This window comes from Myotis davidii, unplaced genomic scaffold (assembly GCF_000327345.1).
Source record: "Myotis davidii unplaced genomic scaffold, ASM32734v1 scaffold177, whole genome shotgun sequence".
Lineage (NCBI taxonomy): Eukaryota > Metazoa > Chordata > Mammalia > Chiroptera > Vespertilionidae > Myotis > Myotis davidii.
This window is the reverse complement of record NW_006287960.1, coordinates 5,201-19,271: the sequence shown is the minus strand read 5'-3', so window position 1 is coordinate 19,271 and position 14,071 is coordinate 5,201. Positions and strand designations below refer to the sequence as shown.

Genomic DNA, 14,071 nt, shown 5'->3' with positions numbered 1-14,071 from the left:
TTTTAAAGAAGACAATCTTAATCACTGCCCTCATAAGGCTTCCAGGTTCAATAGGAGAAACAGACAGTGAACATGTAGTTACACAGATAAATCTATAGTAATTGCTATAAAAGAAATGTAAGGGGTACTGTACGACTATATAATAGGAAAGCCTGTTCTAAAGCATCAGGGAGAGCTTCTTTGAGAGAGAGCTATTTGGTCTGAAACTTAAAGAAGAGTAGAAATTAGCTAGGGGAGGAGTGTTCTAGGCAGAAATAACCACACATGCAAAGGCTCTGAGGTGACTAAGAGCTCAGTACATTTAAAGAACTGAGGATTGCGTGTGTGTGTGTGTGTGTGTGTCTCCCCCCCCTCCGTCTTTCCTTCCTTCCCTTCCTTCTACTTTCTCTAAAAAATCAAAGGAAATATATCCTTGGATGAGTATTAAAAGCAATAAAAATATTTATTATGTGTGTTTTCTGATTATCAAAAGTAATACAAAAATCTGTAATATAGAAAATTAAAGTATCTCATGCTCACCCCTGAAATTCTCAGTATTAATAATTAGGTGTATTCTCCATAGAATTATTTTTCTCACAAAAGTGGGATTATATTGTCCCTATAGTTTGTCAACCTGCTTTTTTCCCCATTTTGTTCATTACTTTATTTTGTTCATTAAATTCGACATATTAATTAAATCCTCATTTATTTTATTGCATTCCATTGTAAGGATATACAATCACTTATTTATTCATTCCTCTTTTGAGAATTCAGTTTAACTCTACTTTTTAACCTATTCTAAACAAAGCTGTAGTGAACATCTTTGTATATATAGCTTAGCAAGTTTTTAAAATTCTATCCTTAGTATCATGAGCTCCCATGAATTGGTAAAAATTAATCCCAGCTTTATAAATTGTGGTTTGGTTGTAACTATGTGCTTTATTTTATTGTTTTTTATAATCTAAATATATGAAATTTGAGATGTAGATAATTAAAAAACAATAAGTAAGTCCTATTTATGGAAGCTTGAAATGCATACTTATATTACACTGTTTGGGAATACCTTACTGGGAAAGCTCTGCCTAACTGTATTGTATGCAAATACCCAAACTGAAAGAAAAGGGACAAGAGGCCATCTTAAGCTACCAAAGCGTTATGTTTTGTAAGTAAATACATCTTTAGTTTCTTTTTCGGGTAAAGTGTGTTTGTTTTTTTAAAATATATTTTACTGATTTTCTACAGAGAGGAAGGGAGAGAGATAGAGAGCCAGAAACATCGATGGGAGAGAAACATCGATCAGCCTCCTCCTGCACATCTCCCACTGGGGACGTGCCCGCAACCCAGGCACATGCCCCTGACCGGAATCGAACCTGGGACCCTTCAGTCCGCAGGCCGACGCTCTATCCACTGAGCCAAACCGGTTTCGGCGGTAAAGTGTGTTTTTTAAGATGGCTCTCTAAGGCAGTCTTCTCAGAGCAATTCTCATTGCAGATTCATGGCCTCACCCTATACCTTCCAAATCAGATTATCTGGAGATGGGGAACATGTGTCTGTGCTTTAAACACCCCCATATTCACCAACTTATTATAATTCACTATTGAAAACCTCTGCTTTAGAGCAGAGGTGGGGAACCCCAGCCCAAGGGCCATACAAGGCCCCCAAAATCATTTGGTCTGGCCCTGCTGAGGCATTAAGGGTGAGTTAATTAAATGTTTGATCAAATATGGCAAGCTAATTTTTAAGATGATAATTTTGTATGGCCCTCTATGATGTCATAAATATCCAAATAGTCCTTGGCAGAAAAAAGGTTCCTCACCCCTGCTTTAGAGTATACAGTCTATACCAGCCATGGGTAAACTACAGCCCAGGCCGGATCTCACCCGTTTGAAATGAATAAAACTAAAAAAAAAAAAAAAAGAAAAGACCGTACCCTTTTATGTAATGATGTTTACTTTGAATTTATATTAGTTCACACAAATACTCCATCCATGCTTTTGTTGCGGCCCTCCGGTCCAGTTTAAGAACCACTTCGGTCCAGTTTAAGAACCCATTGTGGCCCTCGAGTCAAAAAGTTTGCCCACCCCTGGTCTATACTAATAAAGCGCTAATATGCTAATTAGACTGGGTGACCTTCCGGACATCCTTCCGGACAAAGCCATGGTAGCGGAGCCAAGGCAGAGGAAGTTAGGGGTGATTAAGCCAGGCGGGTAGGGCAGTTGGGGGAGGGGAGGGCAATTGGGGATGATCAGGCCAGCAGTGGGGGGAGCTGGGGGCGAGCAAGCTGGCAGTGGGGTGGCCATGAGGCCAGCCGGGGGGGGCAGTTGGGGGTGAGCAGGCCAACAGGCAGAGTTTTTAGGGGAGATCAGGCAGGCAGGTAGGTGAGCAGTTAGGAGCCAGCAGTCCCAGATTGCGAGAGGTCCCAGATTGGAGAGGGTGAAGACTGAGTTGAGGGACATTCTCCCCCCCCCACCCTCCGCACAAATTTCGTGCACCGGTCCACTAGTATTGTATATTGGGAGAAGTGCCTATATTTCCTTTGTAGCTATATCATGAATTCGTGCACAGGTGGGATCCCTCAGCCTGGCGGCAATGGGGGCCGATCAGGGCCACAAGAGGGTGGTGGGGTGAGGGTCCATGGTGGGGAGGGGCTGCAGGAGGTTGGCCAACTGTGAGAGGTTGGCTGTGGGAGTGCACTGACCACCAGGAGGCAACTCCTGCATTGAGCGTCTGCCCCCTGGTAGTCAGTGCACGTCATAGCAACTGGTCAACCAGTTGTTTGGTCATTTGGTCGCTTAGGCTTTTATATACAGGCAGTCCTCAGGTTACATTGGACTCTGACCTCGTTTCAGTTTCATGGCTACCGTCGCCATTTCCCATTTACAGTATTATTTTTTTAAAGTTCCGTCATTTCGACGTATGTACATATGTGCTTTATGTTTTTTATTATTTATTTACCACAAGTAAAGGTCAGGAATTGCTCTTTCCTTTAAATTTTTTTTACGGTTTCACTTCATTACTGTTGTGTATGTGCTCCATGTGAGTGACATAGGTGCTTATATAGGTAGGTTCTGACTTACGGTGAAAACCACATTACTTCCGCTGTAGAAAAGGATCTCCGTTGGTAACCCGAGGACCTATTTTATGTAGATTACTATATTGCTTTCCATAAGAACAACTTTAAACCTACTTTTGCCCCACCCTGTATTCTATACAACAAAGGATTTAGGAACTCAAAGACCTATTTATTTAAAAAAAAGAGTTCCTTCAAAATAATATGCGTTACTAGTCACAGCTAATGAGATTATCAGTGAATTATTGAATTTTTATAATTGGCTGAATTTATAAAAAAATAATTTTGGTGGGGTTTTTTTGTTTTTGTTTTTTGTTTTTTGCTTTTGTTTTGGTAAGGACTCAACTGAAGAAGTTCCTAGGAAAATCAGTGAAGAGAGCAAAGCACCTTGCTGAGGAATATGGTGAACGTGCTGTAAATAAAGTTAAAAGTGTTAGAGATGAAGGTAAGTGAAATAGAACATTTCAACATTTCAGGAATCAGTTGTAAATTAGTTATGTAAGAGTATTTATTTTTTATAAACGTTCTCAAATTTACGTAAATTTTCTAATTTTGTGCAGATCTTAATTTCCTATGCGCTTCTCATAATTGTACTCATTTGTTTTGTATAATAAACACTTATTCTGTGCCAGACACTGTTCTGAGCACTTTCACCTGTATTAACACATTTAATCCTCATCAAAACCCTTTGAGGTAAGTACCACTAGTATCCCCATTTTATAGATGCGAATACTGAAGCACAGAAAAGTTGGGTACCTTGCCTAAGGTCACACAGATAATAATTGATAAGAGTTGGATTTGGACCCAGGCAATCTGGCACTAGACTCCATGTATGCTCTTAGGCAATATGCTATTTAGTAATAGACAGATTTAGCTTCTCCATTTAATGAATTTTCTCAGTAAGCAGTGGATATGAAATATAATAGTTATATCTACATAGCTAGTGATGATTTCTGTTACTTTTCTATTTAGTGTTTCATACTGATCAAGATGATCCTTCATCAAGTGATGATGAAGGAATGCCATACACAAGACCAGTCAAATTCAAAGCAGCACATGGTTTCAAAGGACCTTATGATTTTGATCAGATAAAAGTGGTACAAGATCTTAGTGGTGAACATATGGTAAGCAACTTTTTTATTTTTCATTATTGATTCTGTTTTCATGGAAATACTTGAGCATCTGTAAAGCAGATCTATTCTTGTGTATGTAATTTGCTATCTTTACTCAAGAAGAGTGAAATGATATTAATACAATTTAATAGAGTCTATCTCTGAATTATTTTTCAAGGAGTTATTGAATTAAATAGAAACTAGTCCTATATTATTAAGAAAGCTATATAAAAGTACCAAACTTTAAAACAGTTAAATTAGAGGATAGTCTATCACTTTGAAAAATGTTTAAAATGTTCCCCATTATATTTGAATACTTACACAACTATTTCTAAATCTCAATATATTTTGTAGTGCGACAGCTAAAACACAGAGAGAGGTAGCAATACAAATTCTCTATCTATCAGAGTTAAAATGTACCAAAGTAGATATAAAGTATACAAATTATATTGCCTCTGAAAATGCTAGGAATATAGAAAAGGAAGTAATGAATTCAAAACTAGGTAAATGATACTGTGGGTCCTTGATCAGGGAATGCATTTATCTATTTAGATTTTTTTACTTCGTTTTTATTGTTTACACTGTTACAGATGTCTCCATCCACCCCTTTGCCCACCTTGACCCCCCCCCCCTTCCCTCTGACTATCACCACAATGTTGTGTGTGTCAGTGGGTTATGCATTTATGTTTTTTGACTAATCCTTTCACCTTCTTTCATCAAGGCTCCTCCCTCTTCCCCTCGGACAGCTCTCAGTCTGTTCTATGTATCCATGCCTCTGTTTCTGATTTGTTCATCAGTTTATTTGGTTCATTAGATTCCACGTATAAATGAGATCATATATTTGTCTTTCACCAACTGGCTCATTTCACTTAGCATAATAATCTCCAGATCTAGTTAGATTTTATATATAACAGTTGGCCTAACTAGAAGGAAGCAACCACAAATAAATATCAAATGTCAGCCAGATTGGAATTTAAACCTTGGTGTTTATAATCTAGTTATAAAATATTTGAAAGTTGATTATAGAAACTTCCTTAAGGCATCTGATGAATTTCCTTGTACTGTATTTATAGTTTTAAGTAAAATCTCATAGGAGTAAGCTCCAAATAACAAATTTCTTAACATACTTGAATTTTGTGGAAATGACTACTATTCCAGTAAATGAGCTGTTGCCTCTAACTTGGATAATCTTTTAGATCTGCATAGATGTGTGTTGTAATATATATATATAAAAGCCTAATATGCTAAGTGACCCTCTGACGATTTGACCATTTCATCAGTGGCTATGATGCACACTGACCACCAGAGGGCAGATGCTTTAACTAGTAGGTTAACTTGCTGCTGGGGTCTGGCTTATCGTGACTGGGCAAGTTGGGCCAGACATGCTCTGGAGCCCTCCCACAGTCCCTCCCCAGCCCTGATCGTGCACTGGTGGGATCCCTCAGCCAGGCCTGCACCCTCTCTCAATTTGGGAGGGACCCCTTGGGGGATGACAGAGAGCCAGTTTTGACCTTAACCCACCAAGGCCAGGCCAAAGGACACCACCAGTGCATAAATCCATGCACCGGGCCTCTAGTAGTAGTTATAACAGTATTTGTTGTAGTAGGTTTTAGCCTTTCCAATTTAAGTGCTTACATTCTTTAACCCTCCCCCAACTCACTCTCTCTCTCTCTCTCTCTCTCTCTCTCTCTCTCTCTCTCTGTCTCCCCCCACCACCCCACCCCCACACACACAGTTTTCATTATCTGCTGGGGAATTCCCTTATTTCTTGGGAGAAAAACAGGAGGAAACCACACCATTCCAACATTTCTTCAAATGCCCAATACAATGAGGGTCACTGCTAAGGTGGGCATATTCTTCCCTCAGCCTTAGTTAGGAGTTGGTGCTATGCTAAAGGCCCTGCCTCCTCCTAACCTACTCCCCCTTATGGTCAGCTAGGAAACTGAGATCCAAAGCTAAGATTCGTGCTTAACATTGAAGATTTCCAGCCACTGCAGAACTCCCATTTCCATTAATATATGGACATGATTTGGGATCTTGAAATTGTTAGTTTACATTATGGCAAACTATAACTATGTTATCTTGCCTTTCTTTGAAAAGTCCCTCTTTGTGGTATTGTAGCATCATTGGACTGTTGGATTTAAGTGGTGTTAGTAATGTATTATATATCATTTGGCATGATTTTTTATTGTTTCAGTTTTTAAAATAACTTTAAACCTTCCATTGTTTTAATAGGGAGCTGTTTGGACCATGAAATTTTCTCACTGTGGCCGATTACTTGCCTCAGCTGGACAGGACAATGTAGTGAGAATATGGGCTTTAAAAAATGCTTTTGACTATTTCAACAATATGCGAATGAAATACAATACTGAAGGTATTTTTCACTTATTTGTGGGCTTTAAAAAATCCAAAGACACCTGGCATTTTCACATTTTAGGCATAATAATGCCTGTTTATCTGGTAATCATTTGCAGCAACCACTACTTTCAGCCACAAACCTAAAAGTAAAACAGAAGACAACAGCAAAAAAAAAGAAAGAAAGAAAACAAACAAACAAAAAAACATCTAAACTCAGTGAAAAAAGCTACCACGAAGCATTTGACTTTCAGGTGTAACTTCATCAACTAATGACAACAAAGTCATTTGGTTTCCCTTGGCAGTCTTCATTTTTATCCAAGGTTAAAGTGAAATTCTGATTTATCTAGGAGAATTAGAATAATATATACATCCAGTAAATAAAGAATGATTAAGGAAACATAGAAAGTAAATGTGATTTGTCAGTTCATCAAAGAGTATGTGAAAAAAAGTTACATGGTAAAGAAACCTCAGAACATGGTGTATGTACACAATGATTACAATATTTACATATTATGGTACGTTATCAGGAAAGTATATAAAGTTGATATAAATAGGTGCTTTGAGTTTGGGGGATTCTTATTTTATTGATTTTTTTACAGAGAGGAAGGGAGAGAGATAGAGAGTTAGAAACATCGATGAGAGAGAAACATCGATCAGCTGCCTCCTGCACATCTCCCACTGGGAATCTGCCCGCAATCCAGGTACATGCCCTTGACCGGAATCGACCCTGGGCCCCTTCAGTCCGCAGGCCGACGCTCTATCCACTGAGCCAAACCGGTTTCGGCTTCTTATAATTATTTAACTGCAATAAATTTTCTCCACAAACCCCTCCCTCCCTACACCACCTTCCCATCCCAAAGCTGGAAAACAAGAAGTTAAGGAATGGGAGATAGGAGAATATAGTGGAAGCAGCAATTTGAAGAACATTGAAATCTAGGAAGATGCACTAAACTGGCAAGCAAGGCCCTGTATACTTTTTTTTTAATATATTTTATTGATTTTTTACAGAGAGGAAGGGAGAGAGATAGAGAGTTAGAAACATCGATCAGCTGCCTCCTGTACATCTCCTACAGGGGATATGCCCGCAACCAAGGTACATGCCCTTGACCGGAATTGAACCTGGGACCTTTCAGTCCGCAGGCTGACGCTCTATCCACCGAGCCAAACCGGCTTCGGCTCCCTGTATACTTTAGGAGCCCTGTGTATATGCCCTCCTTTCCATTCTCTCAATTATGCATTTATGTTATAATACATAATACATAATTGAAGATGATAATGAATTGACAATATAGTAAATAATGTTTCCTATATATTTCTTTTATTGCCCTGCCTGGAACAAAATAACTATTTTTAGTGGCCCTTCAAACTTACCCCAGCCTAGACCCTTTCTGCCCCTTAATTGTTCATTTTATTGCTTGTTATGATTGATAAGAATGTATTCACTATGAATAATGAGAATTTAACAGTACTTTATTAAATTGGGGAAATGGTTCATCTATTTCATAAAGATTTTATGGAAAAATAATCAAAACAAATATTGTGGTGCCCAAAGAGTTAATGCTTCGCATGTAGTTTTCTAGAATGTTACATTCTATGACCATTAATTAGGTGTTTCTGGGTCATTATTTCTGATTGTGTGTACGTGTGTATGTACATGCCTTTTTACAATTATGTTGTTTTTCAGGACGTGTGTCCCCATCACCTTCTCAGGAAAGTCTAAATTCATCAAAATCTGATACAGATACAGGGGTATGCTTGTTATTTTATACTTAACTATTGTTTGATTTGTTTTCCATAAGTACTTTATTGTTTTCTTTCGCCTTTTTTTAAGTACCTTCTTATTTATCAGAAATTACAATTGCATGAAAGCACTTAATTAAAATTAAGATGTTGGCAGAGTTTCTTCTGTTAGAATTGGTAAATGAAAAAGTGTGATGTTTAAAGATTGTCAGACAGTGAATATTAACTCAAGCTACCAAACTACTAATGTAAACTTGAAAAAAGCAAAATCCCATCCCCTCTAATCCATGTTAGGTGTTTTAAGAAATAATAATGGATACTTGGATAAGAGGTAATTAAGGAAAGAAAAAAGATACTAAAATATTTTAATTTTACCATCTTCTTGGCTTAACAAATGCTTTATCATAGTTTTAGGTAGTGTAAAATATCTAAAAGATTTTTATTTTATCTCAGCTGTAAGATTAAATATAACCAATTTTTTAAAAAAATATATTTTATTGATTTTTTACAGAGAGGAAGGGAGAGAGATAGAGAGTCAGAAACATCGATGAGAGAGAAACATCGATCAGCTGCCTCCTGCACACCCCCTACTGGGGATGTGCCTGCAACCCAGGTACATGCCCTTGACCAGAATTGAACCTGGGACCTTTCAGTTCGCAGGCTGACGCTCTATCCACTGAGCCAAACCGGTTTCGGCGACCAGTTTTAAACCTAAAACATAAATTATTATTCTAAGCTGTCCCCTGTGCTTCTTGTGTATTGATCTAGGCAAATGTGATATAAACAAAGAGAACCTAAAATGTTCACCTGCTCAACCGTATTCTCCTGGAGTTTCACTGGCTCTGTAGCATTTGACATGAATTTTTTCCTACTTTAAAGATATAGTTCTCAGCTTTCAGTGGTTCTATTTTTCCTTGTTCTCTTCCTATATCCCTGCTGTCTCTTCCTCTTCAACCCCTGCTGTTTCTCAGGGTTCTGTCCTTGGCCATTCTCAATTGACTTACTCACTCACTGCCTCCAATCCTAAACTGGCTTTAGCTCCATAATTCTCATTTCCTTTTAATAGCTTTATGTTTTTAAAACAAGAATTAGGTCTTGCTCTAGCGGGTTTGGCTCACTGGATAGAGTGTCAGCCTACAGACTTAAGGGTCCTGGGTTTGATTCCAGTCAAAGGCACATACCTTGGTTGCAGGCTTAGTCCCCAGCCCTGGTTGAGGTGCAATCGATGTATCTCTCTTCTCTCTCTCTCTGCTCGATCCCCAGTAGGAGGCAGCCAATCAATGATTCCCCTCTCTCTCTCTCTCTCTCCCCACCCCCCTTCTACTCTTTCAAAAAATCAATGGAAAAGTACCCTCAGGTGAGGATTAACAATAACAACAAAAGAATTAAATCTTATTGTGCATGCTGCCCCTTTCACATAACAACATATATATATATATTTTTTTTTCTTCAAGCACATCAATTAATAGGTCTAAAACAACTCCCTCAACAAATATTTTCTGAGTGCTTGGTCCCTGTGCCAGACACCACTAATAGATTCTGCAAAATCACCCCAGCCGGTTTGGCTCAGTGAATAGAACGTCAGCCTCTGGACTGAAGAGTCCCAGGTTTGATTTCAGTCAAGGGCACATAATTGGGTTGCAGGCTCAATCCCCAGCCCTGGTCAGGCACGTGCTGGGAGGCAACCAATCGATGTGTCTCTCACATCAACATTTCTCTCTCTCTGTCTCTCCCCCTCCCTTCCACTCTTTCTAAAAATCAATGAAAAAATATTCTCAGGTGAGAATTAACAAACAGGGGGAAAAAAGATTCTGCAAAATCAAATGAGACATATTCTGTGGCCGAAAGGACCTTGCTGATCAGTGAAATAGATATAGCCACAGTTACAGTATTGGATGGTAATATGCTATAGAAGGTACTACCCAAGTATAGGAATTTAGCCTGTGAATCAGGGTGTTAGGACAAGCTTCCTGGAGGCTTTGATGTTTGAACTAGGTGTTAACTATGAGTGAAGGAAGGAAGGAGCATTTCAGAGCAGATAGCAAGTGTAAAGGCATGGAGGCTGAAACAGCATGGCATGTTAAAAGTACTTCAAGAAATTCCATGTGGCAGAAGCAAAGGGTACATGGTGAGAGTTGTAGGGGAAGTAGGCGGGATTGGAATTTTAAATGGCCTTTTATATTAATCCAAGACATTTCAGCTGTGTCCTGCAAGCTACTGGGGGAGAAAGACACTTTGAGGGGTTTCAATTAGGAGTTTAATTAAAATGTTCAGATTTTTGTTTTAGAAAGAAAATTGTGGTAGTACTATAAAGGATAGATTAGATGGGGGTTGCAGTATAGGGAGACCACTTAAGAGGCTATTAATCCAGGAGAGAAATGGGAACTTCAATTATGATAGATTATGATAGCAGTGGACCTAGAAACCATAAAGATGAGCTGAATTTAAGAGATGTGAAAGAAGTGGGATCTCTAGGGCGTGGTGACAACTACCTAGTAAGTGAGTAGCCTAGGATGATTCCCAGGTGTCAGGCTTGTGTAACTGGATAGATGTTAATAGTCATTCGCCAATATATTTTAACTAGCAGCCTGGTGCACGAAATTTGCACATGGGTAGGGTCCCTAGGCCTGGCCAGCAGTCAGGGCCAATCAGGGCCTTCCAGCTGCTGGCTGGGGCCTTCCTTCCTCGGCTGCCAGCTGCCGACCACGGCCTTCCTTCATTCCATGCCACCCCCTAGTGGTCTGCGCACATCATAGTGAGCGATCGAACTCCTGGTCTCCAGGTCAAACTCCCGAGGGGACACTTTGCATATTAACCTTTTATATACAAAAATTATCTACACACAACTCTGCTCCTCTCTTTTGAACCTTCTTGAATGGCATCAACATTCATAAGTTATCTTTTTAACTCAGTCAGAAACACTCTACATATCAAAGTAGCTACAAATTCCCATCCACTCTCCCTCATCTACAAATGCCCATGGAATCTGTCCCCTCATTTCCCATTGCCATTCACATCATCTAGGCCCATGACACTCATTTAAATGTTTGCTGTAGCCTCTGGTCTCTACCCAATTCATTTTCTACATTGCCTCGAGTTTTGGGGTTTTTTTTCAAAATACAGATTTAACTATGCTACTGTGTGGTATAAAATCTTCTGATGGCTCCTTGTAACCTACAGAATAAGGTCCTTCCTGATTTTGCCTCATCTTACCTTTTTAACTCAGTTCTAATTCCCTAGTGCTTATGTATCCTATTTGCCTTGCTGGATCTAAGTCTGTCCCTTAACCACTCACTTTTACATCTTTGTCCATGCTGTTTGATTTGCCGGGAATGCCCTTCCTATCCCCTTTAGTCATAGGGCAAAGCCCTACTTAGCCTTCAAGATTCAGCTCAAATATATTACCTCTTTTTATTTTCCCTGATTCAAGCAGGCAGAATTGTTTCTCATTTGTGTTCTAACAGTACATCATAAGTACTTTGACATTAATATCATCATGTCTTTCTTGGCAGTTTGTATCACTGGCTAGGCTCTGGGCTGATTTAAAGCAAAGAACTGTACTTCACAGATCTTAGTATCCTTGGACCCTAAACCCATGGCTAACTGTGGTAGGCCTGAATCAGTGTTGAATTCCTGCTTCTGTGCCTTTATTCCTATTCCCCTTATCTGAATGCCTGCAATCTCTTTTTTTTCCAAGCTTGCCTATTCTTCAAGGCCTACTTCCTCCAGATAACCTTCATTGACTAATGTAGTGGAGAAATTTTTAACTGCTTTGCTTTAGGGAAAAGGGTTTGCTTTTATTAGTTTAATTCACCGTAAAGTTTCCAGTTATTGGTTATTATTAAAAAAACAGGGACTATTTGTACCATCTTGTGTTATGCTTATTTCAACAATCCTACTTAAAGATTTTTAACTACTTCCATCCAGGCCCCCCCAAAAAAATCCTATGTAACCCCCAACCTTGTTTGAACATAAGGCCTTTTAAATGAGGAACATGGTAGTTCTTTAACACAAAATATAATGACCCCCTGGAGTACTAAGGGTTTTTTTCCTGGCATAGCCGAGTATCATTTCTATCCGTTGTTTTCAGGAAAAGTTTGTTTGGGGCTTCTTTCACTTCTGTCATTCTATTGGGACAGTTTTAAAAAGCCTCTATTCTAGTTCATATACCTTTGGAGTTTGGTATCACTTGTTGTCTTTGATTTAGTGCTAGCTGCCGTGAGGCACAGTAAGCACAATGGAGTTTATTTTCCTGATGTGTGTGTTCTTTTTCTTGTGATAGTGATAACGTTCTCTTTTGCACTACATTCTCACTCTTGTCTTCTTAGAATCCCCGTAAAATAGAATACCTGAAAGTATCTGTTGTACAGTTAAGCCAACAATGACAGTGACACACGCAAAATCACTCACCTCCTCATTGCTCATGTCAAGGCTAGGATTCTGGATGTTATGCTCTCTGTTTTGTTTTGTTTTTTTATTGTTGTTTTATCTTGTTTTTTTGTTAATCCTCACCCAAGGATATCTTTTTCCATTGATTTTTAGGGAGAGTAGAAGAGAGAGGGAAAGACAGAGAGAAACATTGATGTGAGAGAAACACGTCTATTGGTTGCCTCTGGCACAAGCCACAACCAGGGCCCGGGCTGGGAAGGAACCTGCAACCAAAGTATGTGTCCTTGACTGGAATCAAACTGGCTAGGGCACTCTCTATTTTTGTTGATTTGCAAAAGTAGCTCAGTAAGGCAGAAAGGAAGAGTGGCATGCATAATTTGCTCCATTATGCTAGTGACTTAAAATTTCTTCTTGACAATAGAAGTGTTAAGTATGCTGTTTACCTAAAATTAATACCTTTCTTGGGTAAATCTATGTTTGCTGGGTTTGATTAGTGGAACATCAGTGAGGGTGTTATAGCATTTAACTTCTGCTTAAAATTTTTGAAAGTAGGTAGTAGGGAAGGAAAAAAAATTCCTCTACCCTCTTTGGTTCTGCAGCTGAGATCTACAAAATATCCTGACAAAGGACAGATTAACAGGAGAAATAGTATGCATATGGCGGCCTTCATAGAAAAACAGGACAGATCCCCCCCCCCCCAAAAAAAAAAACAGTTAAACCCAGTGGCTTATATATCATTCATTTTTAAAAGGGCAATAAAAGTCTGTGAAGAAGGAATAGACGAAGAAAAGGGGAGTTAGGCTTTTAGTGGTGGTAAATTGTGGGAGGTTAATATATTAGAGGAAACTAATGAAAGATAAGAGTTATTTAGTAAAGTCCTGTTTATGAAGACTCGAGCTATTTCCAGAGATAAGATTCATTCTCCCCTTCCTGGTAAAGGAGAGGTGAGGACAAAACACCTTCATAGAGGGAATTTTATGCCCTGTTTTCAGGTAGAAAAGGGAAGGGTAAAGACTTTCTTGTTGCCTTCTGCTCAAAGTAATTCTTATGCAAAGAGCGGTATTTTGAGGGGTGACATATTCTAATCCCCTTCAAGATCAATAGAATCAAAAGCTTGAAGAACAGAGTTAGCTGTAAAGGGATGAGAGATAATTTTTGTGAAATTCTACATATGCAGCATTTTATTTAAAATATGCATTGGTTTAGTCGACAGTGTGTTGGGCACTGAAAATATAAAGATGCAGTGGACAGTGCATGCCAAGGATCTATATACACTGGGGAAGACAGGCATTAATAATATGTCCAAATCAGAATTAAGTACGTATCATTTTCCCAAGAAAATCACTCCTTTGACAGTGTACTTGATGCCAGTTCATTGTGTAATACCCATACCATCTCCTGAGTTAGACTCTGATCACTTTTT

General features: G+C 38.9%; 1 protein-coding gene across 2 annotated transcripts in view; it reads left to right on the top strand.

Annotated features, from left to right (window-relative positions):
* LOC102775126 (WD repeat-containing protein 44) overlaps window positions 1-8,312 on the top strand; it is a 66,832-nt gene extending 58,520 nt beyond the window's left edge. For both annotated transcript variants that reach the window (XM_006759874.2, XM_015561424.1), the window contains 4 exons: window positions 3,388-3,494; window positions 4,022-4,173; window positions 6,397-6,535; window positions 8,204-8,312. In XM_006759874.2, coding sequence (XP_006759937.2) covers window positions 3,388-3,494; window positions 4,022-4,173; window positions 6,397-6,535; window positions 8,204-8,292 — 487 coding nt within the window. In that variant the 3' untranslated portion in view covers window positions 8,293-8,312. The remainder of the gene's footprint in view (window positions 1-3,387; window positions 3,495-4,021; window positions 4,174-6,396; window positions 6,536-8,203) is intronic.
* The last annotated feature ends 5,759 nt before the right edge of the window (window positions 8,313-14,071 follow it).